The sequence below is a fragment of the Ammospiza nelsoni genome, chromosome 6 (assembly GCF_027579445.1).
Source record: "Ammospiza nelsoni isolate bAmmNel1 chromosome 6, bAmmNel1.pri, whole genome shotgun sequence".
Lineage (NCBI taxonomy): Eukaryota > Metazoa > Chordata > Aves > Passeriformes > Passerellidae > Ammospiza > Ammospiza nelsoni.
Window position 1 is genome coordinate 43,025,008 of NC_080638.1, and position 26,595 is coordinate 43,051,602.

The 26,595-nt window shown below is 41.3% G+C and overlaps 3 protein-coding genes across 3 annotated transcripts in view; 1 reads left to right on the forward strand and 2 right to left on the reverse strand.

Moving 5' to 3' along the window:
* ALKBH1 (alkB homolog 1, histone H2A dioxygenase) lies at positions 1–15,921 on the reverse strand. Its single transcript, XM_059473805.1, has 6 exons — positions 15,776–15,921; positions 12,962–13,070; positions 8,623–8,785; positions 5,063–5,153; positions 3,788–3,981; positions 1–3,269 (listed from the first exon to the last, which is right to left on the reverse strand). Exons 1-6 carry the CDS (start codon positions 15,899–15,901, stop codon positions 2,849–2,851), a joined length of 1,104 nt encoding a protein of 367 aa, XP_059329788.1. The 5' UTR covers positions 15,902–15,921; the 3' UTR covers positions 1–2,848.
* SLIRP (SRA stem-loop interacting RNA binding protein) lies at positions 15,910–19,958 on the forward strand. The gene is made up of 4 exons (XM_059473806.1): positions 15,910–16,061; positions 16,215–16,273; positions 17,953–18,060; positions 19,834–19,958. The coding sequence occupies exons 1-4, from the start codon at positions 15,968–15,970 to the stop codon at positions 19,891–19,893; spliced, it is 321 nt and encodes a 106-aa protein (XP_059329789.1). The 5' UTR covers positions 15,910–15,967; the 3' UTR covers positions 19,894–19,958.
* The window catches only part of SNW1 (SNW domain containing 1), a 16,755-nt gene continuing 10,050 nt past the window's right edge, over positions 19,891–26,595 (reverse strand). Inside the window, exons 8-14 of the mRNA XM_059473804.1 lie at positions 26,522–26,587; positions 25,155–25,271; positions 24,661–24,802; positions 22,853–22,949; positions 21,903–22,020; positions 20,729–20,892; positions 19,891–20,652 (exon numbers count right to left, since the gene is read on the reverse strand). Of these exons, the coding sequence (XP_059329787.1) occupies positions 20,448–20,652; positions 20,729–20,892; positions 21,903–22,020; positions 22,853–22,949; positions 24,661–24,802; positions 25,155–25,271; positions 26,522–26,587 (909 nt within the window). The 3' untranslated portion in view covers positions 19,891–20,447. The remainder of the gene's footprint in view (positions 20,653–20,728; positions 20,893–21,902; positions 22,021–22,852; positions 22,950–24,660; positions 24,803–25,154; positions 25,272–26,521; positions 26,588–26,595) is intronic.

Here is a 26,595-nt window from a genome sequence, read left to right on the forward strand (position 1 = left end):
TTTCTCATTTAACTGGAGATTTATTTTCCCTTTATTCTTGATTAAAAAAAGCAGCAATTGTTGGACAGCTAGCTTTATCTACAGATCACATAATGAACAGCATACATGTGGTAGAAAATGTGTTTCATTTCCAGGTGGCTTTGAAAGAAACACATGCTTGTCTTCCTGTAATCAACTCATTACATAAATTTTCTTGCAGAATTGGTCCAGATGTCCTGTTTTTTCCCTTCTCTCCCTCTGAGGAATTACAAACTACAGAAATTATCTCAACATGCACCTATATGAACACAAGCAATTATTTGCAGCACCTATAGATACAAAAACTTGATCAGTGCTATGAAAAGATTCTTTTATGTCATTACAAACCCAAGCAAATGTGGTGCCAATGTCAGACTCTGAAAGCTGTGTGGAATAGGTCAGTGGGTCCTGAGCACATTACTGGATGCAGCCCAGTACTCCCTGCCTCTTCCCAGGACTTACTGACTCTTCGAAATTATATTCTGGAAGCACAGTTTGCAGAGCCTGCAGAAGTCCTGTGGCTTGCTCACTTGTATCTCCTCTGCTCTGGTCACAGAACTAATGATCCTGCTAGGCTGGCAGTTCAGAAAATTCTCTCTTCTTATTGTTGTTTCTCATGGTACACGGATGCTTCTTTTTTCCTGGGTCATTTCCCATATGTCCATTTCTGGGTCATGGACTTTTCATTTTCTGGGTGTCTGATACAGAATTATGTCTTACAATGGCATTAAGTAAAAAGCTTGACTGCAAGTAACTCAGCAAATTCTCAACTCAGTCACATCTAAGCATAAGGCTTCAATGGACTGGACACTTCTCATGGCCAGTTGCTATCAGCAGTTTACAGCATTTACTACAACTTTTAACTGCAGAGGGTTAACAGTATGCTTTCTTGTCCTTGAATCACAGGAGTAAATGATTGCTTTTCATGTATTATATATTCATAGGGAACAAAAGACCATGAAAACCATGGACTTACAATTCAGCCTATGACATGAAGAAACCAGCTCCTTCTAGTTTCATGACTCTGTCTTGTCTCATCATCAGAGATGAATGAGTTGGACAATCTTTGCTTCCTTCTCCAGAGTGAAGAACAGTCATCCTTCTCAGTTAGGAAAACTGATATTCCTCTCCATCCTTCTCCATCTTCAAGTGCCACTAAGGGAACTTTGCTGTTTTTTGAGCTTGACTCGGTCAACCTTTTCTGATCATGTTGTAACCTCTCTGCATAATACATTTACTCTTCTAGGGCTCAGCTGCAAATATACCAGGCCCAGGCTACAGAAAGGACGCACATCTAGCATAGAACAAGATATTAAAACTCATATCTGATTATTTTAGACCTTAAGTCACGGGAACACCTTGCAGTTTTGTATAAGGAATTAATTGCATGCAAACACACATTCACCTCCTATGAAATAAGCAGACCAGACACTTTACCCATGAGGAAAAGCTGTCACATATGCATTAAATTGGACTTTTATACTGCAGGCAACACCCCTCTGCAACTGCCCAACAAACCCTGAGCTGCCCATAAGCAAAGCAGCCCTACAGACACATGCAGGGCTCCTCCACAGGAGCTGGCAGATTGCAGAGGGAGTAGATCCAAAAGAAGCCTGGAGGGAACTGCACAAGAGATACAGCAGCATTAACAATACACTGGAACAACTAACAGGGAGAAAAAGAAAAGAAGAAAATAGCCAGCCCCAAAACTGATAGAGATCTTTAATTTAAAACCAAGTAAGTTTATTCATTGTGCAAGTGCAACAAAATACCCCAGGGATAGCACATTCCACTCCAACAATTAAAATTGCATTAAAAAGTAGACAGGATAGTCTGAATCTTAAAAAGAACTAGCACAAAAGCTAGTGCTTTTCTTTGTTTCAATATATTTATCTTTGGGTGACAGAGATAGTCACTGATTAATTTCTTAGGTACTTAATTTACAGCTTCAATGCTTTTATTTGCAAGTCATCCTGCTCCTTATAAATGCTAGCTTGGGACTGGAGAACTGTAACACACAGGCACTTAGGAGAGGGAAGTTTTGAAAGAACGGCGATGTTGGGCTCAGTCACATATGGAGGAGACCCAGTTGGGAGCTACTAGATATTCTAAATAGATATTGCTCCCAACTGTTTCTCTCTAAAATCTGAGATAAGATGTTCAGTACCATTCAGAAAAGCAGATTCTGCTGCAGCTGAGGGGATGCAAGCAGGCAAAAGGAGAGCACAGGACTACAAAAGCTTACAGCAGGTGTTGCTTGAGGGAGCTGCCAGTTTCTGACCACTGAACCCATTTTTGCTGTAGAAGTAATTACCTTGAAAATGCTGCAGGTAGGTCTTACACCCATAGCAACCTATTCTCATACATACTCGTTACTTTGCTTCAGCTGAGCTTTACATCCCCAACAGGATGCTCTATCACATTGCAATTATGCATCTTCTGCTAACACTCTCTGCCCACTGATTTCAAAATACTTTATAAGCATCACTCCTAAAGCTTAAACCAAGCTTCACCGAAAGCTTAAACCATTTAAGCTTAACCAAGCCTAAAGTTCTCTGACATACAGGTATTTTAAAGGAAACAGAGTACAGTAAACATTTGCAACAAAATGCCAATAGAGTCAATCTCCTGAGTCCCAGTCCTGAACTTATCTTTCTTTTCCTCTGACATTCTTTTTCTCCTCCTACCTATTTATTACAGCAAGAAGGACTACATTTATTCTGCACAAGTTTATTAACCACAATACAGACAAGTACTTCCAGTATTAAGCCAGTTCCTATTTCCATATGGAGATTGCCTGTCTGGTCCATGTCAGTATGATGGCCTGGTCTCAGCTGACTCTGTTTGGTTTGTGTCTTTTGGCTTTGCTGTTCTCATGATAACTGTCTTCAGAGGGTGCTTGGCCCTGTCCATTTGTCCCAGATTCCTCTGGAAATTTCTGGCCCTCAGCCAACACCTGTCGAATAGTCATGTTGATGCGGGAGGACTGCAGGTACTTGGCACACACCTGCCAGTCCTCATCAGAGCTGTGCTCAATGACTGAGCCAGCAGGAAGGTCTGAAGGAAGAGCTTGGTGGAGGCAGGAAGGCAGAGCTGTCCCCTCAGGGTTGGGCAGGACCCGGGGCACAGCGTGGTACAGCAGGCGGCTGAAGCCGGACATCACCATGATATCCCCGCTGTGCATGAACATCGCTGTCGGCGCCTCCTCCCGCTTCAGGCCCCCCAGCAAAAATATCGAGGATTGCCCAAAGCTAGAGATGGTGTAAAGATGGGGAGAGAACAAATTGAGGTAGAAAACAATTTTCTGTACAGTAAGAAAATATCAATAGTTAAATTCCTTCATTAAACCACCCCAAGCAATCACAAAAAAGCAGAGGGATGCCTAAGAACAACTTTTAGGTGGGAACATGGCAAACAGACTAAGATCTGGTTCAAGATAGGCAGAGTGTGAGCAATTGCCCTGCCAGGTTTGAAGCTCTGCTGAGTTACTTCTTTAGTACTCAACTGGCACTCTGCTGCTTTAGAATAGACCTGTGCTCTCTGCAAAAGAGCTCTTCACTCCAGGCACTATATCCGGGCTATTCAAGCAGTCCTTAAAGAAAAACTATGTCCCTGACCTACAGCATTCTGTTATTCAAATCTTCTGAGAGTGAAGATTATATACCCAATTAGCAAACCACATCATACTGCCTTCCCATAACCATGTGCAGCCCTAGAAAAAAAGCCATCTATCTTTGCATAATACTCAAGTCTGCTTTCCTTGACTCACCTGAATGATAACAGGGGCCGAGAATGGTCAAGTTCAGACTCATCCACATGAATTCCCAGGGAAGAGTCAAAATGATAGTAGTTCAAGATCCCTGCTTGGGCCTGGAAACCTCGAAACCCACAGGCTGCAGCCACTTGCTCTGATAGGAATGCAAGGTCTGAGGGGAAAGGAGTGTGGTGATTTGCTGAGTACTTCTGGAAGGAGAGGGAGGAGAAAAATAAAAAAGAAAGCCACACCCAACACATCAGAGCAGCAAATACACTTGGAAACAAACATTAAAAAAGAACTCAAAATCCTGGCTGATAGTCATGGAGAAGGACATCACATTTCCCTAGAAAATGACTACAACACAGGCAGAACCACAACAAATTTACCTCCTACCATTAAATTCATGGCCTAGGCTGAGACTGACAGAGATTCAATTAATTGTGGAGTTAATCATTATATCTAGATGGTAAACTTGAAATCAGTAAGATTAGTACCAACATCCTGAGGATCATCTCAGCCACAACCTGAAGCTGCCAATGGAAACACAGTTTCATAGCTCATCAACAGAGTTCCAAAACAAGCATCCTTATTCCTTCATTAATAACAAGCAGAAATCAATTGCAAACCTATTTTTTTCTCTCTCCCATAAGTCATTCTGAGAGGACTGGAAGATAATAACCAAACTTTTATTAAGGCCATCCAATAACAAGTTCATCTGGTAAATAAAAGGCTTCAAACAGATTTGGTTATCTGCAACATACAAATAAGATGCATATTCACTCTGCCAGTGTTTATCAGCCTCCATCTATCTGTTTATTTTGATCAGGATCCTCAAAACAGCTGTTAGTTGGTAAGAATGCACTATAGTGTTCAGACTCAATAAAGTTCCAAAATCACACGAGCAGCAGTTTTTTCTTGTTCTTGCTCACTCCACCGAAGAGTAGTTTCCCAGAAGTCACACTCAGCTTAAGAGTTAGCAATGCTTTTGTAATCATCCCATTTGGTAGGTAAAAATGCTACTTACCCTAAAATAATTGCAGGTTTAAAGCTGAGTGTATGTAAACATGATAACTTTCAAAGGAAAGAATGCAGCAATGGACTTCTGCTGTTAAACCCTTCACAGTAAACCAATACAAATTAAAATGTTCTTAAAAGCACAGTTTGTTAGTGCCTTTCCTCAAGACTGTCTTGTAGGATCATAAACATTTTATTCCATTATGTCCTTTTCTGTTTGCCATTCTGAGTGCTTGTGGCTAAGAAAAATAGAGAAGAATTTCACCTCAATACCTTAGTATCCCAGTTATAATGGTAACCAAGGGTCACCCAGCGCAGCTTCTCCAAGAGGCTCCTGGGCTCCCATTTGCTGGAACCTTTCCTCCTACAAAGACAAAATATAAAGAAATAGGAGATGTGTTAATTTCTGAGGGGTCTTCTGGTACTGCAGCATACAGTAATGAGATTCACTCATCCATTTCACAGCCTATTAAAAGCAATCAATGCTAAACTTTTATTTTCAATGCCAATACTTTTTTCCTCCAAAGACCCTGAAAATTTAGTTCATGGAACGTGTGGAAGCTGTGGGGCCTACTGCCAACTGGTGTCAGTTTGAAAGCTTGTATTTTCAAATGGTACCTAAGAGATTATCCAATGGAAACACAATGAGTAGCGCAGATTAAGAAATCAGAATTAAACATGCCCTACTTGAGCACCCAAAAATGAAAGACCAGAATCTGAAGATCTGAAATCTGCAAATTCAAGGGAAAAATATTCTAGGCACTTAATGGAAAATTACAAGAGAGGAAAATGAGTGCCTGTCAGTGAAGCATAGCATGCTGTCTAATATTGCAAAGGATGGTTAGTTCTACTACGTGGTACTTTGATGAAATGTCCTTAGGACGGGCTGACTTGCAGTAAGCAGCAAGACTTCTCTAGCTATGACCACAGTGTCAAGGAGTCTGGACTGCAGGTGTCCCCTTACCCAGACTGCCTTGCAGGACAAAGAACTGTTCTTCTCACGTGACAACCCTGAAGTAAAGGGACTGAGTAATCTGAGGCCACACACCAATTTACCATTCTTATTTGTAAGTGATAAAAGCTAGAAGAGGCTTCAAGGAGAGGCTTCTAGGACAGACTATGGAAAAGCCTTTGAAAAGTTACAGAGTACAAATAACTAAATGAGATGGAAATGACAAATACAAAAAGGAAGGTACACATCTATCTTCTAGTCTACTCATTCCAGCAATTTCAGCATACTTTTCTCAAGCCAAGTCACGTCCTATGGTAAAAAAAAGAAAAATATAGTAAAGGGAAATATATTCAGAAGATAAACAGTAGTACCAGACGGCTGGCTCTCATTTATAGCCTCATTAGTTCAGCATGACATGCTCTCTTTTACAAAAAAAGATTGATATTTGTGCTGTCATGGTCAAGTCTCAGCCAAACATCTGCATTTAATGTGCATTTCTACCTGGATACACAGCTTGTTCCTGCCCTTCAACTATGCCATCTGATAGCTCATAAGATAAAGCAGGAACAGGAGTAAAATGCAAGTTTCTTTACCTTTAGCAATTTTTCTTAGCTCACTGATTACTGAAAACAGTCTTTCCAATTTCCATCTGTCATATGGTAACAGCAACTGCAATTACCATAAACACCAACACAGTAACTGTCAAATACATGCTGCTTGGAACAATTTGTGTAGCCCACAAGCAGGCAACACAGCATTTAGAAAAGGGAGAGCCCACAGCTTGTTCTTGTACATCTTTCAACTGACAAACAATGTTCATAATGAAACAATTTTAGCATGTGCCTTTTGAAAGTGCCCTTTTTGTGCTACAGTGCTAGAATGTTTGCACAACAGCAAGAGCCCAAATGCATGTGGGAAGTCCCTATTCCCAGAACTTGGTATTTTACATGTGATTTCATATATGATTGCTAAGAAGGGGCAAGTATGAGTGTTGTGTATCTGGAAACAATGAGGTCCCACAAGAAAGCACAGAAAAGGTCTGGTACAACTATGTTAGAAAAAGACTGAACAGCATGAGAGCTTTGGTTTGAAGATCCCTTGTTTCTTTATATGCTGGTAATGATTGCATCTGTAAAACCCCTCCAGCCTTTTCCTTATACACAAGAAAAGACATACCTATATATCTGTATATCTATATCTCCCTCGTGGGAATGCTCTATTCCCTTTTATGCTTTTAATTGTCCCCAGTACCAGAGAAAATACTCAGGCTCCACTTTTGAGGAAAGCATAGCATATCTGTCTAGGAATTGTATAGATTCACCCTACTTTGTGATTCCTGCATCCTGAAAAGAGCAGATAAGCCATGACCCAAGCACATGCATGCATTATCCTAATGGCTTTAAATAGCATTAAAGGTGTGACCCATGTTGGAAGCAGACCTCTTTTCAGTTAGGCAGTTTCCTGCCTCCCTGAAACACTTTCACTCCAGATACTAGAGAGGCTGGCTAGTTCCATCTGCTGCCTCTAGGTATAAGCACAAATACAGCCGTTTGCTCACTTGAAGGTAAGGACTTCATAAAATTACCAGGGTTGCTGCCAGCCATCATTTTTCTAAACACTGTTTTCAACTGAACTGGATTCAGCTGCAAATTAACCTCTGCTCTGATCATTCTCTGCACACAGGAGGTCCTGCTGGAGAGGCCTGTCAAACTGGAACAGCACCCCACTTTTTTCAGCCGTTGGGCACAATTCACAATCCTTTCACAGAACAATTTTTCATTCTTGATGGAACACAAAAATGGTGTGTACATTTCTGTGACTAATTCTGACTGAGCCTGGAAAACAGAGGTCAGAGTATAACTTCTCTCCTAGGTGCAAACAGCTAGAAGTCCCAATCTTGCTTTTGCCACTCTATGTCTTGTAGATGTCAAGAGGTTCTTGAAGAAACATCTCAGCACGTCAACCTCACTAAGAGACTGAGGTGGAAGATGAGCATTGTAGAGAACTCTGGTTGCACCATCACACAAAACAATCATTATGAAAAATGAGCAGTGAAATTAATAAGGTAACAAAATTATCCAAACAGCTAAAAGATTGTGTACTGTAAACAGTCTGTCTTATATGTATTTTTACAGGACTTCATTAAAGTTCAAGCATTAAAAGACTTTTCCTTTTTTTAAACTTTCTACTTGACTTCAAAACTGGGAAAATTCTCCATTAAATTCCAGATCAGGTAGAGGAAAGGCAGCTACATCAGCCACAGAACTCTGAACGTGATGGAATCTTTCAGATTAAACAGGATTGCTATTAAAATGGTACATTTAATACATTTAATTCAACGTCAAGCTGAATTAAGAAGAACCACAAACAACACCAAACCAAAAGAAATACTTTAGAAAATGAGAACACAGAAACTGTTAGATTTGAGAAGTTCAAGGAAGTACAGCTAACAGCATTTCTATTACATTGTTCTGGGTCTAAGAGCTGACTGGGAAGGAGTGCTACCATTAGTGGGGAGTTTTGCAAAGGATCTGTTTTGCCTCAGGAAAACTGAGGCCCAGAGAGACTTCACAGTTCCACTCGTAGCTGAGCTCAGCCAGCTTCAAGCACCACAGGGGTCACTATGTAACAGGTCACCAATGGCTTTAGAACAATATGCTACTGGAAAATCCTACTGAGAATGAAAGCAGAGAATTAGCAAGGATGCACATGAAGCCATGAAATATCCATCTTTAAATTGGCATGTCTGACACCATCTGTATTCTGCCAGCATGTACACAATCTTCTTCAGCTTCCCTTCCCTGCTCCATTTTCTTCGACCTTCTCAAAGGTGAGATCTGGCTCCATCAGTTTTGACCATGAAAGGTGACAGTGGACTCACCTCAGCTGCTCCTTGCTCTGTCCCCACAGGTCAGTGGTCTTCTCAGGAGCCATGTGCAGGTGCAGGTTGCAGACATTGGGTTTCTCAGGGTATAGCTTGAGACACTGCTTCACCCAGTGACGCTGGCAGCCAGCAAGGAAAGGGTTTGCTATGAAAATAAACCCTGACCACAAAGAAAAAAGGAGAGGATGGAGACAAAGTAGGATTAGGTGTTTCCCTGGGGTTTTTTTCTGAATTTAGAGCAAAGGATAGGAGCCAGAGTTAGAGGAAAAAACCTCCTTAGAATACAACTATTGACTGTGCATATAAGCTGATGAAATCTATTCTAGTTAAGTTAAAACTTATTGGCCTTTTTTCAGAAAAAACAAATGGTGGCACAAGGTAGAAGGCAGAGAGGGCAGCCAACACTAGTCCAAAGAAAAATTACAATAAAGGACCTATCTATGTAAGGCATACTTATTACAGGAGTTAAAGGAGTAAGAACATGGAAATCCAGTTGTTTTGGAGTAAATTTTATTTCTTAAATTATTCAGCATGACTTTTCTCTTAAGCCCAGCAAAGTTAGAGCAATTCTGGCCTAGCTTTTCTATGCTTCAAACTAACTTTATCCCTGGCTCTGAACTCATACTGTCTTCCTACTGCTACTTCAGAAAGAAGTCCCTGAGCTGAGCAAGTGTCTAGTAATGTAAAGTGTCCTCCACTTTTCTTCATGCCTATTTCCAGTTAAGTCTGGTTGTATCCATATTTGCATTTTGATATGGTAACACTCAGAAATGGCCATGAAAGTCAAATGATATCCCAAACCACTTGTTATTGACTGTGAATACGTTGCAGGCATTGTTAATTAACAAAACAAAATAAACATGCAGCTACTCTGCACATTCATTCAACCAGGCACCTCAGGCAGGGTTCAAGCAGCAGCCCATATGAGAGATGCTATTAATCTGTACTGTACCTACTCTGAGAATCAAGGCATTCTCTCAAAGACTGTCAGTTCAATAAGGCTCACCAACACAAAAACCACATGTAAAGAGAGATAAGGATGTAAGAGGAACAAAGAAAAAGGAGGTTTCAGGAAGAGCTACCTGCCAGCGTACCTCAAAGACTCAAGATTAAAGTGACTGGTTAGAAAAAAAGCCTTCAGTGTATTAATAACACATGGTCATTCACTTCACTCTGTTCCCTGCACTCTGTTCCCTGCACTTTCAGAATATGGCAGCCTTCTGATAGGTTTGACTACAAGATGTTTCTTTGCCAGAAGCATTATATTTACTTTCTGCTGGCATCTACATAGAACAATAATGGAGAATAATAATACTGCCCTTCCTGTCTACCGCTTTTGATGTGGGGTTCTTGAAGCACTTTACTACATTCATGAAATTTCACTCTACTATGTATGTGTTATCCCCAGGTATTAATGAAGGCATTGAAGCCTGGAGAGTTAGTTACAAGCAGAGATGAGAACAAGAATCCAGATTTTATGGCTTTTATCTCACAGACTTAGAACATGCTCATGTCTTTGCAAACCTTTCCTCGACCTAGGTTTCTCTTAAGAAACTAGACTGGTCTAGATTTACAAAAGCAGTAACAACTAAAAAGTGGGTTACTACTATTCTCATTGCGTCAAAAAAGGCAGAAACTGAATTTCTAACAGTTGCGAAGTTTTACTATAAAATTTTGTACAAACATAGAACAAAGACCAATAGTGCTAGAAATCTGTGACTTGCACTCACTGAGTGAGAAAAGTGAGAAATAAGAAATATTTCTGTAGCAATCTTTCTGAACTGACTGAAGAACATCTCAGACAAACTTTGAAGATATAATTGAACCTCTTGCCCTTGAAAGATGTGAGGGGAAAGGGTAAAATAATTATTCTTTGTGAATCTGTGTACTAAAGGAAACTGCCCTGAGGAAGTAGGTGCAATTCTCTTACTGCAGCACTATCTTGCTATGTACTACAAATTAATTTGCATCTAATGAAAGTGGTCTCCAACCACAGTCAAAGGAAGGATGAGATATGTAAGACATGTAGATGTCTAATAACAAGAAAAACCTCTCACAAAACAAAAATGTCAGTTACAAAGACCCAAAGACAGCATCACATGCTTCTCAGGATACAACAGAAATTCATCCAGATTCCTTCATCTTCTCTTTCATTGCTTACTGTGGGGACAAAACCAAAGTACTTCCTTTCCCTTTGCTCATAGAAAAACTAAAGAAATTCTTACTTCAATTAGAAGGCTATTGGGACAGCTGGTTCCACATCTCCTACTGTTTAAGAATGTCCAGATAAAGGAAACTGAAAAATGATAAAATACTATTCTCCTCAAGTCCACACCTGACTTGATGCTAAACAGGACAGATAATTTGTCAATGTATTTCCATTTCATTTTAGTAAAAGGTTTCCTTTGCCAAAGCAGAAGAGAAATGCAGTTAAGTGGAACACCTGTGATTCCCCACACACCCTATGTAATTACCAGGGAAGACATTTAGACAGACAGTAAATGACAAGCAGACCAAGCACGGGCAGCTATAATATGACAGACAAGTGGAACAAAACATTTACAGAGGCAAGAAAAGACAGAAGCCTTTCTCCTGAAGTTATTCAATTCCCTGTGTATTAAATATGCCAGATGGGTAGCATGGCTGCCTCAGTTTCAGAAACGGTAGGCTGGCTTCAAAGCAACCCACACAGAAACTGAGTCCCCAATGAATGGAAAGAAACATGAGAAAAAAACATAATTAATCAAACAAAAATTCCTGAAATAAGGAGGATCTGGGGAACTACAAACTCATCAGCCTTACCAAAACCCCTGATAAAATGATGAAGCATTGTCAAACTTTGACAGTAGCAACTTCTAGACACATGGTGGTTGGGAACAGAGAGCATGGAAGACAGATTTTGTCTAACCAGCCCTACTGCCTGCTACAGTGAGATGTTCAGACAAGGGGAAAACAGGGGATTATGTTTACCTTGGCTTTAGAAAAGTTTTCCATATGGTCTTCTACAGCACCACTGGAGCCAAACTGGGAGCCATAATTTTTTTGGGCAAATTGAAAAAGTAAGCAAAAGGTGGATGCATCACCAGGCTTAAAGAATATTGATTTGATGCTTCAAAGTCTAACCAGCAGCTGTTATGAGCTGCATTCGTTGATCCTGGGGCAAAGATAACTACAACTACATCAACAATGTGGATGATGGGACGTTCATCCTCATTTCACTTACAGAAGTGAAATTACACTAAACTGGGGCAGCAGTGGATCTTCTGCAGGCTAGTGCTGCCCCTGAAAAGGACAAATAAGAATGGGCCTCAGAAGTTCAAGAGTGGTAATTCTGCATCTGGGGCAGAATAACACCATGCAACAGTATGGCCCAAGGGTCAAGAGCAGCTCCAAACCAAGGCCAGGCTGCCTAGAGGACAAACTGTGAGCAGCAGTGAGGGCTGTGACACAAGTGACAGACACATCCTGGTATTGGTGAGCACGACCCACAGGCATGAGAGAGGAGGGGAGCCTGAATCTTCTCAGATGTGCACAGCAAGATTGTGAGAGACAACAGTCATAAGAAACTCAGATGTGCACAGCAAGATTGTGAGAGACAACAGTCATAAGAAACAGCAAGACAAATTTTTAGTAGATATGGGGTTTAAGAAAAAAACATGGCCAAACACTGGTACAGGTGCCCAGAGAGGGCAAGTAATCTCTCTCCTTGGAGATTTCCAGAACTTACCCATACAAAGCTCTCAGCATCCTGATCTAACTTGCAACTTCATCCTGCTTTAAGCAGGGTGTTGGCCTAGACCTCTGGAGGTGCCTTCCAACCTAATACCTCTCTGTGACTATGCCAGGTAAACTGCAAACCTAAACCACATTTCCACTTCTGAAATAACCTGCCTAATGTAATTACTCTATATTGAGTAGGCCCAAAGGTTCTTATTCACTTACTGTACTCCATGTCCTACACTGACAAATAGATGCCACACTTCAACTGTGAAACTACTGAATTTCAGCCATGTACCCAATGAGCATGATGTATATTGAAGAAAAACAGATTCTACAGAAATAAAGTCTCTGCCAAAGGCAACAGGAGTCCATTCTCATGAGCTATAGTCTGGCTGATCTCACTGTGAAACAACTGGCTCTTCTCACCTTTATAAATATTACTGGATCCCACCCTTTAGCTGATTTGTTTGTCCTCCTGCACTTACGACAACATTAAATTACACTTAGGCAAACCAAAATAGCTTTTTCAGGCAGAACAAGAAAAATAAGATTGACACTGCATTAATTCAAAGCAATGAGGTTGTGTTTAACTTTTCTTGAAATCAGAGGTACCTACCTGGATACCCACTGAGGCCATAGGCTTTCCACTGGCTAACTGGCTGTAATCCTGCTCTGTAGGCATCTTGATCACTGACTGAAGAAATACTGAGCTGTGATCTGAACACCTGGAAAAATAAAACAGATCTGGTTAAAAAAAGAGTGAGAAACACAAAACTCATCCAAAAATAGCATCTGAAAGGAAGAGTGCTACCATGCTTGAAGGCAACTCTTGTGAAAATGCCAAATGTACCACAAAGCTACTGCCTCAACAGCTGTGACCAGGACAGGGCAAACAGAGCCAGTACACACTGAACATAAGAATCAAAAGGTACTTACAGGTTTTATCTAGGGATGAGATGTCTCCCACTCATTAAAAAACCCAAACAATATATACCAATGAGAAAAAATTCATCATGATTTGTCCATTTCCATAGTAGGGCCTCATCATCATAAAACATTCTGGTAACTATCATCCTCCATTAGAGAGCAACATACTCATAACACTCCTTACTTTCACAGAACATTCCAATTACAGGTTGCCCATGATCCTAGAGGGTAGATGACTAATCTCATCTCTAATTTCAGAAGGATAAGCAGTACAGCAATGAAGTTGCCAAAGCTGTGATATATGAAGGACTACAGAAACTCTGTCAATTCTGAATGCCACAATGCCAATTCTGTTCCAAACAGCAGGATCAACAGCTCAAGGCTTGGCAAGATGTGTTTACTTGACATACTCCCTTATGTTACAACAACACATGTATTGAAGCTAACATTTGCTGGTAAAAAACCTCCAAACTCATTCTACTGTGTTTCCACTCCCTTCTTCCCTTAGGATAGGGAACTGTCTTGAGGAGGGCAAGGCAGAAGCAAGTTGGTTTTGTTCTGGCTTAGTTCCCCAGTCCAGCTCTCCATGCAGCAGTGGAACAGTACAGGTTCATATAAGGAAAGAGATGGCCAGGCACAGAAGGAATAAACAGGCAGAGACTGCAAGACTTGGTCTATGACACTTATAATGTGTCAAATTAGGGCCTTTGCACACAGCCTCTGTAGTGGGGCATGTGTAAATCAGTCTCTCTGCAGCTGACAGCTCTGGTTAACATTTTCTGAACAATAGGATTAAATTACATACATAGAAGTTCTAAGAAATTCTGAACTATTGCTGGACAGCTTTTGGCAATATGATCAACTTTACCAATTTTTCAGCTCTTTGTCAAAAGCAGCTTTGTGAGTGCCAGCCTTGAGCTTACTTCACAGTCCTGTCCACAGAGCATCCCCAGGAAGTCTCATCCTCTGACCAAAGCTCTGCCACCTCACTGCCTGCTCAAAGTGCTTGCACACCAGCTATTGTCTGGACTTTTGGAGAACAGGAGGTGTTTCTGTGCTGAAGAATTACATGTGCTGAATCAGTTAAACAAGCCTGGTAACAGGGCAGATGGGGTATGTCACACTTCACTGAAGAGCTCAACTGCATGAAGCAGTTTTCTGAGAAAAAAGAAGCAATATTATCCAGGCCAATCTGCCTGGCCAGTGTGTCTTAAAGTGAAACAGCAGATTTTTTAACCTGGTGGAAAGAGGAATAAAATATTTTTTCACCAGTAGTTGCTACCTGATCTTAGAAGGTAACAGGCACAAAGAGTCATTTTGAAAGAAGACAGATCCTTGTGATGTTCTCAAATTGAAATCAAAATGAATTTCCCAGAAGAGCCATAATGCTCTAATCCTTTACCAAATACAGGATTCCAGCAAGCTCAAGAAAGGCTGAGATGTTAACAACTTCCTTAGTTAATTCTAATGCTTCTAACAATTTCATATGGGTCAGGTTTTGTGTTTCATTAGCAACAGCAAAATTAGAGTCCAAAGAGATAGAAAAATAAATAGCTTAATAGAACACTAACAAGAAAAGACTAAGCATCGAAACAATGAAAAATTAGGCAAAGTTTCATTTTAACTATACTCCTCACTCCTTTTTTTGACATAAGCTCATAAGTAGAAAATCCCTAGATAACAACACTTCAGCAGATTTGTGTCATTCTTTTGTGAGGTGACAAAACAGAAGACAAGTTTTAAGGATAATTTCTTCATCACTGAAGCCATGGTAAATGACTACGATGGCTCCTACTTTCAGCAGTGCTGATGACTGTATTCCCCAGCCCACTGTAGCAGCCGAACTCATCCTGATGACTAAGCCAAGCATTTATTATACAGGCGCGAGAAAGGAGAAGAAACTTGACTGGGGGGAAGGCAGTACCGCATGGGGAAGCTGATTCCAGCCCAGGTTTTTCAGGGCTAAGACAAGGGCTAGCAAGGAAACAGTGTCAGTTCCGAGAATGAAACTCGCCGTGTTTTATGTCCATACATTCTGCTGCTTCAGTATCAAGTGGTTCTGTAAGAGACTTCGAAGTTCCCTAACTGCAGTATAGGGAGCTAATTAAATATTATGAAAGTAAATATAAGGAAAAGTAGTAAATCTGTGACTGTGGCATGGCGCTGGGCAGCGTGCCCCGGCTCAGGGACACCCCGTGCGAGCCCGGCTCTGGGGCCGCGGGCAGAGGGGCCCCGGGCCCTGCCCAGCTGCCCCGCTCGGCTCACGCTCTCACTTTTAAACCAGCACACGGACGCGTAAGAGGCTCAGCGCTCGACTGCAGCATCCTCTAGACAGAAAGGACGCGGCACCAGGGATTCGGCGTGGGGCACGAAAGGAAAAGGCAGGTGGAGAGAGCAGGCTACAGCGACACCGACACAGCCCCGCACTGAGACACCGCACCGAGGGCGGGACGCGCTCCGGGCCGCTCGCCGCGGGGCGCGGGCAGAAGCAACCCAGCATTACCTGCCCCCCCGGCGCAGAGAAGTCCACCACGCCCCGCAAGTCGGACGCGTCGCGCTGCCGATAGAAGCGAAAGAGCCGGCGGAACGCATCCTCCCCACCCTCACGGGTCAGGGCCGCCGCCGCCATTTCGGGCCGGCCGGGGCGGGGCCGCCCCTCCCTCTCTCCGTCCCTCCCTCTCACCGCAGTCCCGACATGGCGGCGGCCAGTGCGGTGCGGACGGTCGGGCGCCGCTCCCGGCGGCTCTTCGACATCTTCGTGGCTGAGATTCCCTGGACGGTGTCGAGCAGTGAGTGTGCGCCCCCCTCCCATCCCTCGCCGCTGCTGGGGCCGGTGGGGTTGGGCGGCCTCGCCGCGTGTGCCGGCACAGGCCGGCGTGGGCCAGGGCGGCGCGGCTGCGCGGAGGCGCCGGGCCCGGGTAACCTGGTGCGTTTTCCCACAGAGGAGCTGAAGGAGTACTTCTCCCAGTTCGGGTCGGTGCAGAGGTGCCAGCTGCCTTTCGTGAGTACCCGCGCCTCCTCCGGGCCGCACTTCGTGTCTTCTCGGCGAGGCGGGAAGAGCCGCCGGCTGCTCCTGCGGCTGAGGCCTTGCCCCGAAGCAGCTCCCCCGCTTCCTTGGAGCTGCAGTCTGGACCCCTCATCTTGAACTCTAGTGAGGTTTTCAGGGCTCTCTACCCTTAGCTCCTTCTTCCAGGAGTGCCACTAGTTGTCTGCCAGCGCTCGGCCTCATTGAAGCTTAGTGGTTTCCGTTGGCTTTCAAAGAGCTTTACAAAGTACATCCTTCAGCATCCTGTTGATGCTGCCATTTCTGAATAATTAATCTAAGTGCTTTGAGCTTCTCTATAATCGTGTTGACATTTTTCAGACAGAGAATAAAGTTTTTGTGTGCCTGGTCTCACTGGCCAAAAACTAAAGATGTGGGTATGAACCTACCGTCTTTTCCTGCTGTGGATTAAGACCCCGTCCAGAGTGCAGGGCTAACACAAAACCCATAACCTCTGCGGGGTGCTGCCAGTGCCTCTGTCGTTTAGGCTGTTTATCTTCTGAGTGTATAGATCGGGGATTGTAGTATCTAGTGCATTTTTTAAAAGATGAACGGTCAAAAAAAGTGTTCCTTTGCAGGTAAATTGCAGGCATTGCTTGAAGTGTAAAGGTTCTGTCTGCTTGTTTCTCCACTTGAAGTAATCCTGTTAAATTAAGCTCAGTGGGTAGTGAACGTCAGTTAGTGAGCTGATGGGTTCACTCCGTGTTGAGGATTAGTTTGGCAATGGAGAAAGTTTGAAACAGGCTGGTTGTTATGAACACTTGAAGCTTAGGTGCCTGCCTATCATATTTTCCCTCAAGCCCAGGTCAGACTGCATTGTTTTGTTGCGAAGTCTGGTAGCTTACCACAAACTTACCTCCATCACAGGTTCAAGTGATGCATGTGTGTACATTAACATTCAGTGAATACTTGAGGAGTTTCATTACTGCTTAAAACCCGGAGGTACAAAAATCACCAGTGCAGGACAGCCTAATTTAGACATCACTGTGGTACTGAAACCAGCAGTACCTTGTAGGTGGTTTGGAAGTGCTGCCACTTATGCCTGATGATGAGAGTGGCTGAGCTGTTGTGAACTCGGAGTGGGATCCGAGTAGGGACAGAAGGCACTTGGCTTTTTCTCATTATCACCTGTTTATTGACAACTGTCTTTTCTGACTGGCACATCATTTCTAAAAATAACGTTTTTCTTTTTAGTGCAGTTAGTGCTTGTCATTCTGAATGGCACTCTGCTTTTGTAGTGTCTTAAGCAGCTGCTTTATCTTGCTGAATGTTGTTCAAGTACTGTGGCCATTTAAATGTCAGTTCTGTTGTGACTGGCTTATTAGTAGATAAATACTGCGGTTAGAAACTACTGTCTATATATTATTCTAGGCTTCAACTGTATCTTAAGATCGTGATTTTTTGTTATTATTGCTAGATTCAAATTGAGAGGCATGTAGAACAGCCTGTGCTAGACCCCTCACACTATTACTGACACCAAATGTCTTAGTGTGAAAAAGGCTCCTGAAACAGCAAGTGTGCCAATTCCTCTGACAATTTCTGAATCTTTAAATGCAATATCTGTAGAAAGTTTTTAACAGCCTATGTGAATATTTCCTGTAGTAATTGCATTTTGGTTTTTTTTACCTGGTAATTAGAACAGAGATACAGGCTTTCACAGACGTTATTGCTGGATTAAATTCTCAACTCCAGAAGAAGTTCAGAATGTGTTACAGAAGGACCCCCACATTCTTGAAGGTTCCAAGGTAACGTGCTAATTCCTTTATTACCTATTATATTCTTTCGAAGTGTGGTTAAGAATCTTAGTCACTCAGTGTGCTTTTAATGTTTTGTAAATCATTACCACTTCTGTTTATTCTCTCCTCTCAACCTGAGTTGTTAGGGGTCAAGATCATAGAGATACCAGAGAGATCACACTCAAGAGACCAAAAACTCCTGCTATGCTAAAGTAATGTGAATGCAGTAAAACTGGTTGGGATGTGCTGTGCAACTAGTTTGCAGTTTGTAATGCAGGTTTCTGCAGGTGGGTTCCAACATCTAATCCAGATGTTGAGTGGCAGGGGGAACATGATAAAGAAAGTGATGCTAAGCTTTGAATTTCAGTGAAATTTATGTTTTCTCCAGCTGTCATTTCATACAGGAGAAATCAGCTGCTTGCTTTCATGTGTTCAAGACAACTCTAAAATTGCTTTAGTGTAGGGTCTTGTTCTCTCCATCTTTAAGATTTTAAATGTTAGTAACACAAAAAATAAAAGTTTGGCAATCTCAGTGCATTAATGTATGGCATCGAGCCACTGTACACATCTACTACACATACTAAAGTGTCTGTCCTTGACTGGTCAGCTGGAGCCAGACAACTGTATCCTCCAGCTCCACTCCAGCACAGAAACACAGCAAAGCCATCTCACCACTTTCTCAACATTTAGTGTGCAGTGGTACTGACAGATAAGGAATAAATAACAGTGAGTCAATGGCTGCCCAAAGCCATTTTATTAACAGCTCTCGTATCAAAACAATTAGAACGTAGCATCTGGTATGTTCCCTAAATGGGGGATTTTCTTACAGACTTACATGTGCTTCAGCTGATAAAACTACTCAGATGGTGTAGTAGAGAGTGAAACCATGAGCAACAGGCAGGCTGGTGTATCACACATAATCAGTTCAAGCTTTTGATTAATTAATAAGAATTCTTCAATATCCTTTTGACAACTAATTTCTTATTTTGAGACTTCAAATGCTAGGAGATAGTAAAAGGAATTGATGATAGACTTCAGTGACGCAGTATTTTGATCGTGGTAAAGTATTTCACTTGCCATGGTTCATATTACTGCCCAAGTCATCACTGTTTGTGGTTACTTCAGTACCTATTCCCAAGAAGAACCAACCTGCAAGTTCCACCTGGTACAAAAATGGGAGCAGAAATTAAGACTCCTTAAACTGTGATTAGATTGGCAGTAGGTTGGTCCTTCATAAATTGTGTTGAAATTGGATATCTGTTTGCAATTACCAAATTAGGTACTAGAAATAACGTAGTATTTAGTGGCAATTTCCTGGAAAATTTTGCTGCTTTTTGTTCTTGAATCTGTAAGCTTAGCCACATGCATTTAACTGCCTAGGCTTCAAAGACTATACTCTCACAAGAGGTGCATGCTAAGAGGCTTCTTTGTAGTGAAATAAAAAGCAGAAAGTAAGCTGTAGTTATTTTCATTTCTTAGAAAATTCAGGCTGCTCTAGATTACATGAGCACTTTTCCCAATTTTTCTAGGCTAGCTTTAGACAGTTACTTTTTATTAATTCCAGTTGAAAGCACAAGCTTTTAAGATGCATTTTGCTGGTACAACTAGCAATTGCTGTGGATATATATTCAACTTTTGTGTCAGGAAAGCCCTGGCTGGGGGTTATGAAACTGAATTGGTTATAAATGTATCTTCTGCTTCCTGTATCAATGTTCTGGGTTATCAGAAATGAAAAATAAACTTTCTTGCCTAGCTGATTTAATTAATTTCCATTGTTTTCAGCTCGCTCTCAAACAGCAGCTCCGTAGAAGACGCAGTCAAAGAAGGAGTCAGAGTGAGTGAGTGGTGGAAGGAGGCTTTATTTCACTAAATGTAAAGAAACTAAAATAAAGATTACTGAGAAACTATGAATGAGTACTTGTTTTAAAACAGAATCCAGCTGTTTCCCCTCCCTTGTTCAAAAAACTGTATAGCCACACTAAAATACTGAATTATTAACACCCCAGCATCTGTTACAGCATAAGATGATCATTATATACAGCAGGAAAGCTCTTAACAGATGAAGTCAAAGCTTCAGCTACCTACAAAAACTAAAGCTGTAGGAAGGAGGCTACATTCTTACCCTGAGGTGCTGGGCAGTGGGGAATCAGCAAAGTCAGAACTTGCTAAAGAATAATTAATTTCCTTATGAAATGTTTCAAAGTGGTCTCCATGTCTTCTCTCTCTTCAGGTAGCTGTCCCATGTAGAAGAGTTAGTGTGTGTATGTATCCACACGGCCAGAGTTGTGAACTGCTGTGATACAATGCCATCCTCCTGTACACTCAATATTAAAACCCCTTTTGCATGAAGTCCAAGCTTGCAGTCCATTTCCCTACCTCTCAAGGAGCAGAGGCATTCAGTCCTTCCTCCTCTTCTTGCTCTCGTGCTCGTGTTCCTTAGGGCGGCTGCTGTCTGATGGCCGTTTAGAGCCACCGTGTTGCTTGGCTTCCTCCAGAAACTTGTCCAAACCAAATGGATCCTCCTCAAATTGAACTGGTCCATCTCTGCCCCTGCCTCTGGTGCTACGATCCGAGTTAGAAAACTCTTTGTCAGGAACAAACCTGTAGGAGAAGATGATACTCAGTTGACTATCTTCAAAGTACTAATTAAGAATATTTCTTAAATTTATTTCCTTACCTGTTGGTCTTTATTCGAGCCTCTAGATCATCACCATACATATCCTTATCCAGATTTTTACTTGGCCTGTAGATGTTTTGGGCCATATCCTTGCCACTTCTCCAAGGCTGGTCATAAACATTATAAATTTCATCCTCTCCTCCAGCAAAGCCACTATCCATACCCTGTGAGGAACAGCAGAACAGCACAAGTTCTGTTAAATCGACAAAATGTCAGCTAACTTACTTTATCAACAAAATACATTGATGATGTTACACAAAGATGACATGGCGTGATTTACAATTGATTTCAAATGAGTCCAAGCACTTGATGAGGATGTGAGTGGGTTTGGGTCTGGGATTAAGTCCAGAGAACATCACATTACAGGCCTCAGTCCTTCCTACTCTTCCAAATAGCAACAGCAAGGATCACAAGCCATCCGCATTTCAGAATAATGGATCATTTCAGTCTGCCCTGCAAGTGCAGCTGTCTGTAATAGCTGAGTACAGCCATACAGAAATGGGTATTATTCAGAATTTCTGGAAAAAATGATTTAAGCTGACTGATCCAAATCGCACAGAGGCTTATATGAACTCTGAAAGTGTAAGTATCTGCTTGTTCATTTTTGGTTCATCAGCTTTCCCTCCTTGCCTGCAAGTCTTTCACTGGAGACATGAAGAAGAGTGATTGACAACTGCAGGTCTATTGAGGGATTTGCTGAAGCCAAATCTATTTTGTCATCTCTGAATAGTATGAAATTCAGGGAAAATAAATGTTGCTGTTAACTCTCTATCTTCAGAAGTATCAACACAAGCAGTAATGGGAATAAAAAGTATTTACTTGGTCCTCTCTGAAAGCAGATTTCCTATTCAGTCAGTACATTTGTACAAGAGAAGAAAATGAGGTCACTGCAGCTTGAGGGCAAAATAGTTTTTCTCCCCACTCCCAAGTGGGGAGAAAAATCACAACAAAAACTCTTTAATCTAGCTATAAATTTAATTTTTTTTGCATAGGCTCTTGATAAAGGAAATCAATAGTTTTCTAAGCAGTTATGTAAAGATTTTTTTTCTGAATGTATCCACAACAACCATGAGAACAGCCTCTCTTTATTATTCTGTCTGTACCCACAAAGGAATGATGAGCATGTTCTCATTGAAAGCTACACAGCTTTCTATGAAAAGAAAAGGTATTTTACCTTGCTCTGGTTGAACAGCCTCTGGTCATACTGGATTTCATTGGATGGCCTGGGGTTTGGTACCCCCAGGGCAATAACTTCACTGATATCTCTGTTCTCATTTCTCTGCAGCTTTGACCTGAATTAAAAAATTGAAAGTTTTATGAGGCCAGTAAACCATACTTGTTGACACACTCAATTGCAACCCGAACCTGTATTCCCCGCTAACAATTTGCCTCAGAAGCCAGATTTTGACTGTTGTTCTTCCTTACTAGGTAACATTTAAAATTTGTCTCCTGGCAAAGGAAACATTTGGAAAAATTATGTTCAGCTGGGCATGACATTTAATTTGCTTTCCACTATCTGCAATTCACATCAAGCTGACTTGGTCTAAAATGTCATATTTATTTTTTGCAAGAATTAGTGTAGTTATATTCTGGAAAGGCCGAGCAATCCAATTTCAACATATTAGAGATTTTAAGCATCCAGAAACCATTTGCACTCAAAAATCTCAGTGACTTCAGCTAATAAGATACTCCAGCCTACCTCCATAAATCTAAGCTTACTTAAAATGAACAGCTTCAAGAAACAAAGCCACTATTGATAACTCTAGTCTCACCAAAATTAGAAGATTCAGGTTTCAATCTTTGCTCTCAACATGTTAATTAATCCTGAACATAAAACATTAAACCTGAAGTCCCACTGAAGAAAAATCTGCCCAAAACCAACACAGCACACCTCTCTTTCCCATTCATGTGGAAAATTCTACATTTTCAAGAAAGTACTACAGTATTTTAACACAGTAATGCCTTTTCATATAATGAACAAACTGTGCTTCATACCAGTCACTATCTCCACGATACATAGAACTCAGGCACTTATATCAAAAAAAGGGAAGGCCAGTAATAGGTTCCCTAGTGGGGAAGCCAGTGCCAGTACAGGAATAAAGCAGCTTTTTTTTTGTGACTCACCTTTTATCAGGGGCTGCCCGGGAAAGATTTCTGTCATGCTGCCTCTCTTTGCGCCTGTCATGTCTGATTTCATCTCTTTCTCTAGCTTCTCCATCCTCTGAACAAGTAAAGATTGCTCATTATAGACAAATATTTGAGGTTTGAATTAATTATGCCACAGACATTGGCACAGTATTATTTTACAGAAGAGTAGTGACCCTTAGCACTATTTAAAATGTTCCACTTGAAATAAACTGAACACATGAACACTACGGCTTTCTTATGCCCCAAGCAAGTGACTGTTCTTGGTAAGTCAAAGCAGACATCCTAACAACTATGTTCTTCTATCTTTCAAGAGCTTAGAATAATTGTCTGTCTAGGAATTAATGTCCTAAAACATTTACAGATCATTGTATCATAACTCTAAGCATAAAAGTATCATTGAAACGTGCAGGGATTTAAGTGTTTTGAAGAACATTATGTGATGCAACATTATGTGATGCAACCTGACACACTCAGGTTGGAAGAGAGTCTAATTCAAAACCTGCTATCAATGCTGAATTCAAACCAGGTTGGTCAGAGTTTTTTCCCACTCAGGTGAGGAAAACCTGCAATGATAGAGACTAACAGATTTCCTAGGCGACCTGTTCCATTGCTGTTTGTCCTCATGATGAAAATCTTTCTCCTGACACACAGCTGAAACCTCCTGCTTCAACTCTTGACCACTGTCTCATTCTTCCACTGTGCAACTTGGTGAAGCCCTCTGATAATCATTTAGGGATCACTGTGATATGATCTGCTGGGTAACCTTCCCATTATCTGGCCCCAATGGCACATCATCTCCTAGCAGAACAAGCCTTATTCTCTCAGCATCTCCTGAACAGGCAGTTACTCAAGCTCCATGACCATTCTGATGCCCTTTCACTGAACTGACTCCCATTTATCAATGTCTTTCTTGTACCCGGAGGCCCATAACTGTACAAGGTACTCCAGATGATGTCTAACAGGTCACCACTAAAAGGAAATTATTACTTCCTTTGACTTACTGGTTACACTACTGCAGATGCAGCTTTGTATGCCCTTAGCATTACTGTTAAGGAAATACAAAGCTGCATCTGCACACTACTGGCTTATATTCAGCATATTGTCCACTACAACTCCTGTGTCCTTTCCAACAGAGTGGCTCCCCAGCTGGCCAGCTCCCAGCCTTTTGGTAAGAGGTTAGTACATCCCAGCAGCAGGATTTGGCATTATATGACCATATCCCTCCATCTTCTGAAGAGATTGTAACTGCTCTCTGAAGTTCCTAATCTTGATCTTTGAAGTGTAATTTCCATCAGAATGGAAGACTTAGCACAATGGAGACAATTTAGTTAGGTTGGCTGTGGGGTTTTTTGGGGCCTACTAGCCAACAAAATTGCAGCTCTGCAAGATCAGTTACAACAGTGCAAGAGTGAGAACATTGCACTGCAATATTACCTTTGATAACTTAAAGATGGTTTCATTCTTCTAGAAAAATCTGCCCTTCATTTGCAATAAGCTTAAAAATATTAGTTTAGAACTGTCTATGAAAGCCATCACTTGCACTGATGCATTATTAACTTCAAAATTCTCAGTGTCCTAAACCTATATACACCAACATACTGATGTGAGGTTCAAACCTGCATCCCATCAAACCAGGCAGTGAATTAACCAATAAAGACATGAACTGATGTCATACTTAGGCGTTCCACCTAAATTTAGATATTTCAAGTTTTTAGATTATTACTCCAAACCCACACTTATGAATACTAAAAAAGCCATAGTGTCTTAATGATAAAAAACAGTACCTTTTTCAACATGGGTTTTGATCCCTGCTCTTCTCTCCCTGGCTTTCTGAGCCATTTCTCTGAGCTTTTCCTCATGTTTCTCCTTCTCTTTCTGAGCCATCTTCCTCTCCACCTGGGCACGCATCTCTACTGCCTCCCGAGCCTGCACAAAAGAGACACGGTTAAAAATACAGAAAGCGCAGCACATGGGGTACACGCAGATCTGTCGCAGTTAGCCAGTAAACAGGACAGAAATTAAGCCAAAATCAGGAAGCTTAAAGCCCATCAGCCACAGCAGTTAGAGCTGAGACACAAGACCCATGACTTCCAATAACTGAACTCACGCTGAGCCCATGATTCAGAGATAGTGGGGATAAGGCCTTAAGTCTTACGTTAGCAAAGAAGCAGGACAAATCAAAAAGCTAAAGCCTATTCACAGCTGATTTTCTGAAGGAAATTAACATACAAAGATGGTAAAACTGTATGGAACAAAACAGTGTGAAGAACTACCTGACCTTTCTGTCAGCAATATAGAGGGCCTCAGCAAGTTTGGCAAAGTTTTCATTAATATGAACGGTCTGCAATCCTCTGCCATCTGCAGCCAGACGCTTATCTAATGGAATGGTGTAACCCTACAGTGGGAACAGAGAGGCACAGTTAATCACAGAAACAGTATTTGTAACAACAAGCATTATTGTATTCATTGGGTAAGAAAACAAAAACACATACAAAATTCACAGCCCATCATTATTATGCCTCAATGGATCTCCTTTTCATATGTACTTCAAATTCTTGCCAGGAAATAAATACAAAGCTTCACTCCAATTCCACCCGCCCACCAAATCCCAATCACAGCTTCCCTTCAAGGTTCATCTTAGGACAAAGGACAGTTTTCAAGTGATAAGGTCCACTTTTTGCTTAGTTAAGAATTACAGATAATAGCTTCTCCACTCTCTAAGCTGTTTTACAATTTTTTGCCTAAAAATTGTTTTACCTAAACTGTTTTCATACCTGTTAAGGGATTAGCTATTTCAAAATGAGAAAGTAAGGGACAAGGCAGCCAGCAAAAGTAAGACACACTAAACACCAATTTCGTTTTCCAAAGCTAAAACTCAAAATTATTTATAGATTATATTTAAAGATTTTTTAGTGAGCTCTACAAAATTTTTGCTTTGGTTTTAGCATCTGTAACCTAAAATTTGATCTCCTAATTAGCATCAGTCCCAGTTAGACAGCTGTGTTGGGGTAGAAAAAAAATGACATCCAAACATATAGCTTTTCCTTCCTCCATTTGAAGAGGCTGTCTCAGGACAACAGTTTAGTACATTTCAGACTGATCAGACTAGTTACTGCAGCAAATAAATTCTCCCCTCTCTAGGAACATAAACTTAATAACTGATAAAAATCAAAGGGACAGGACATACCTACTCAAACAAGGAACAAAAATAGCTAGCTGACTAGCCATAAGAATTAATTAATGAAAGAATGCAACAAGGAAAACTTCCCAGAAATATGGACTGCAATATTAAAAAGAAACATCCTTGGGTCTCTCAGATGGCTTTACTTTGTGACCTTGAGAGATTTTGACTTTGGACTGCACTATTATGGGGATTTTAACTAATAAAAATTTTTCCTCTCAAAATGTATAATCTCTGGCATGAAGTAATATATTCACCCTCAGTTCTATACTCTCAATTGGACAACCTTTATATGGCAAACTGAAGAAAAATTAACTGTATCATCATGTGTTTTCCATGCTGGAAGCAGCTGGTTTGCCTAACTCTAGATGTTTAACAGCAGTATTATTCAAGCTTAAATCATTCACTTAAGTTTCCCATCAGGATGCGGAATTAGAAAAACAAATTTATGACAACTTAATTACCTTTGCATTTTTCCAGTTTGAAATGCATGGAGGAATCTTCCACTCTTGCTGCTCCTTCACAGTCATCTGATATA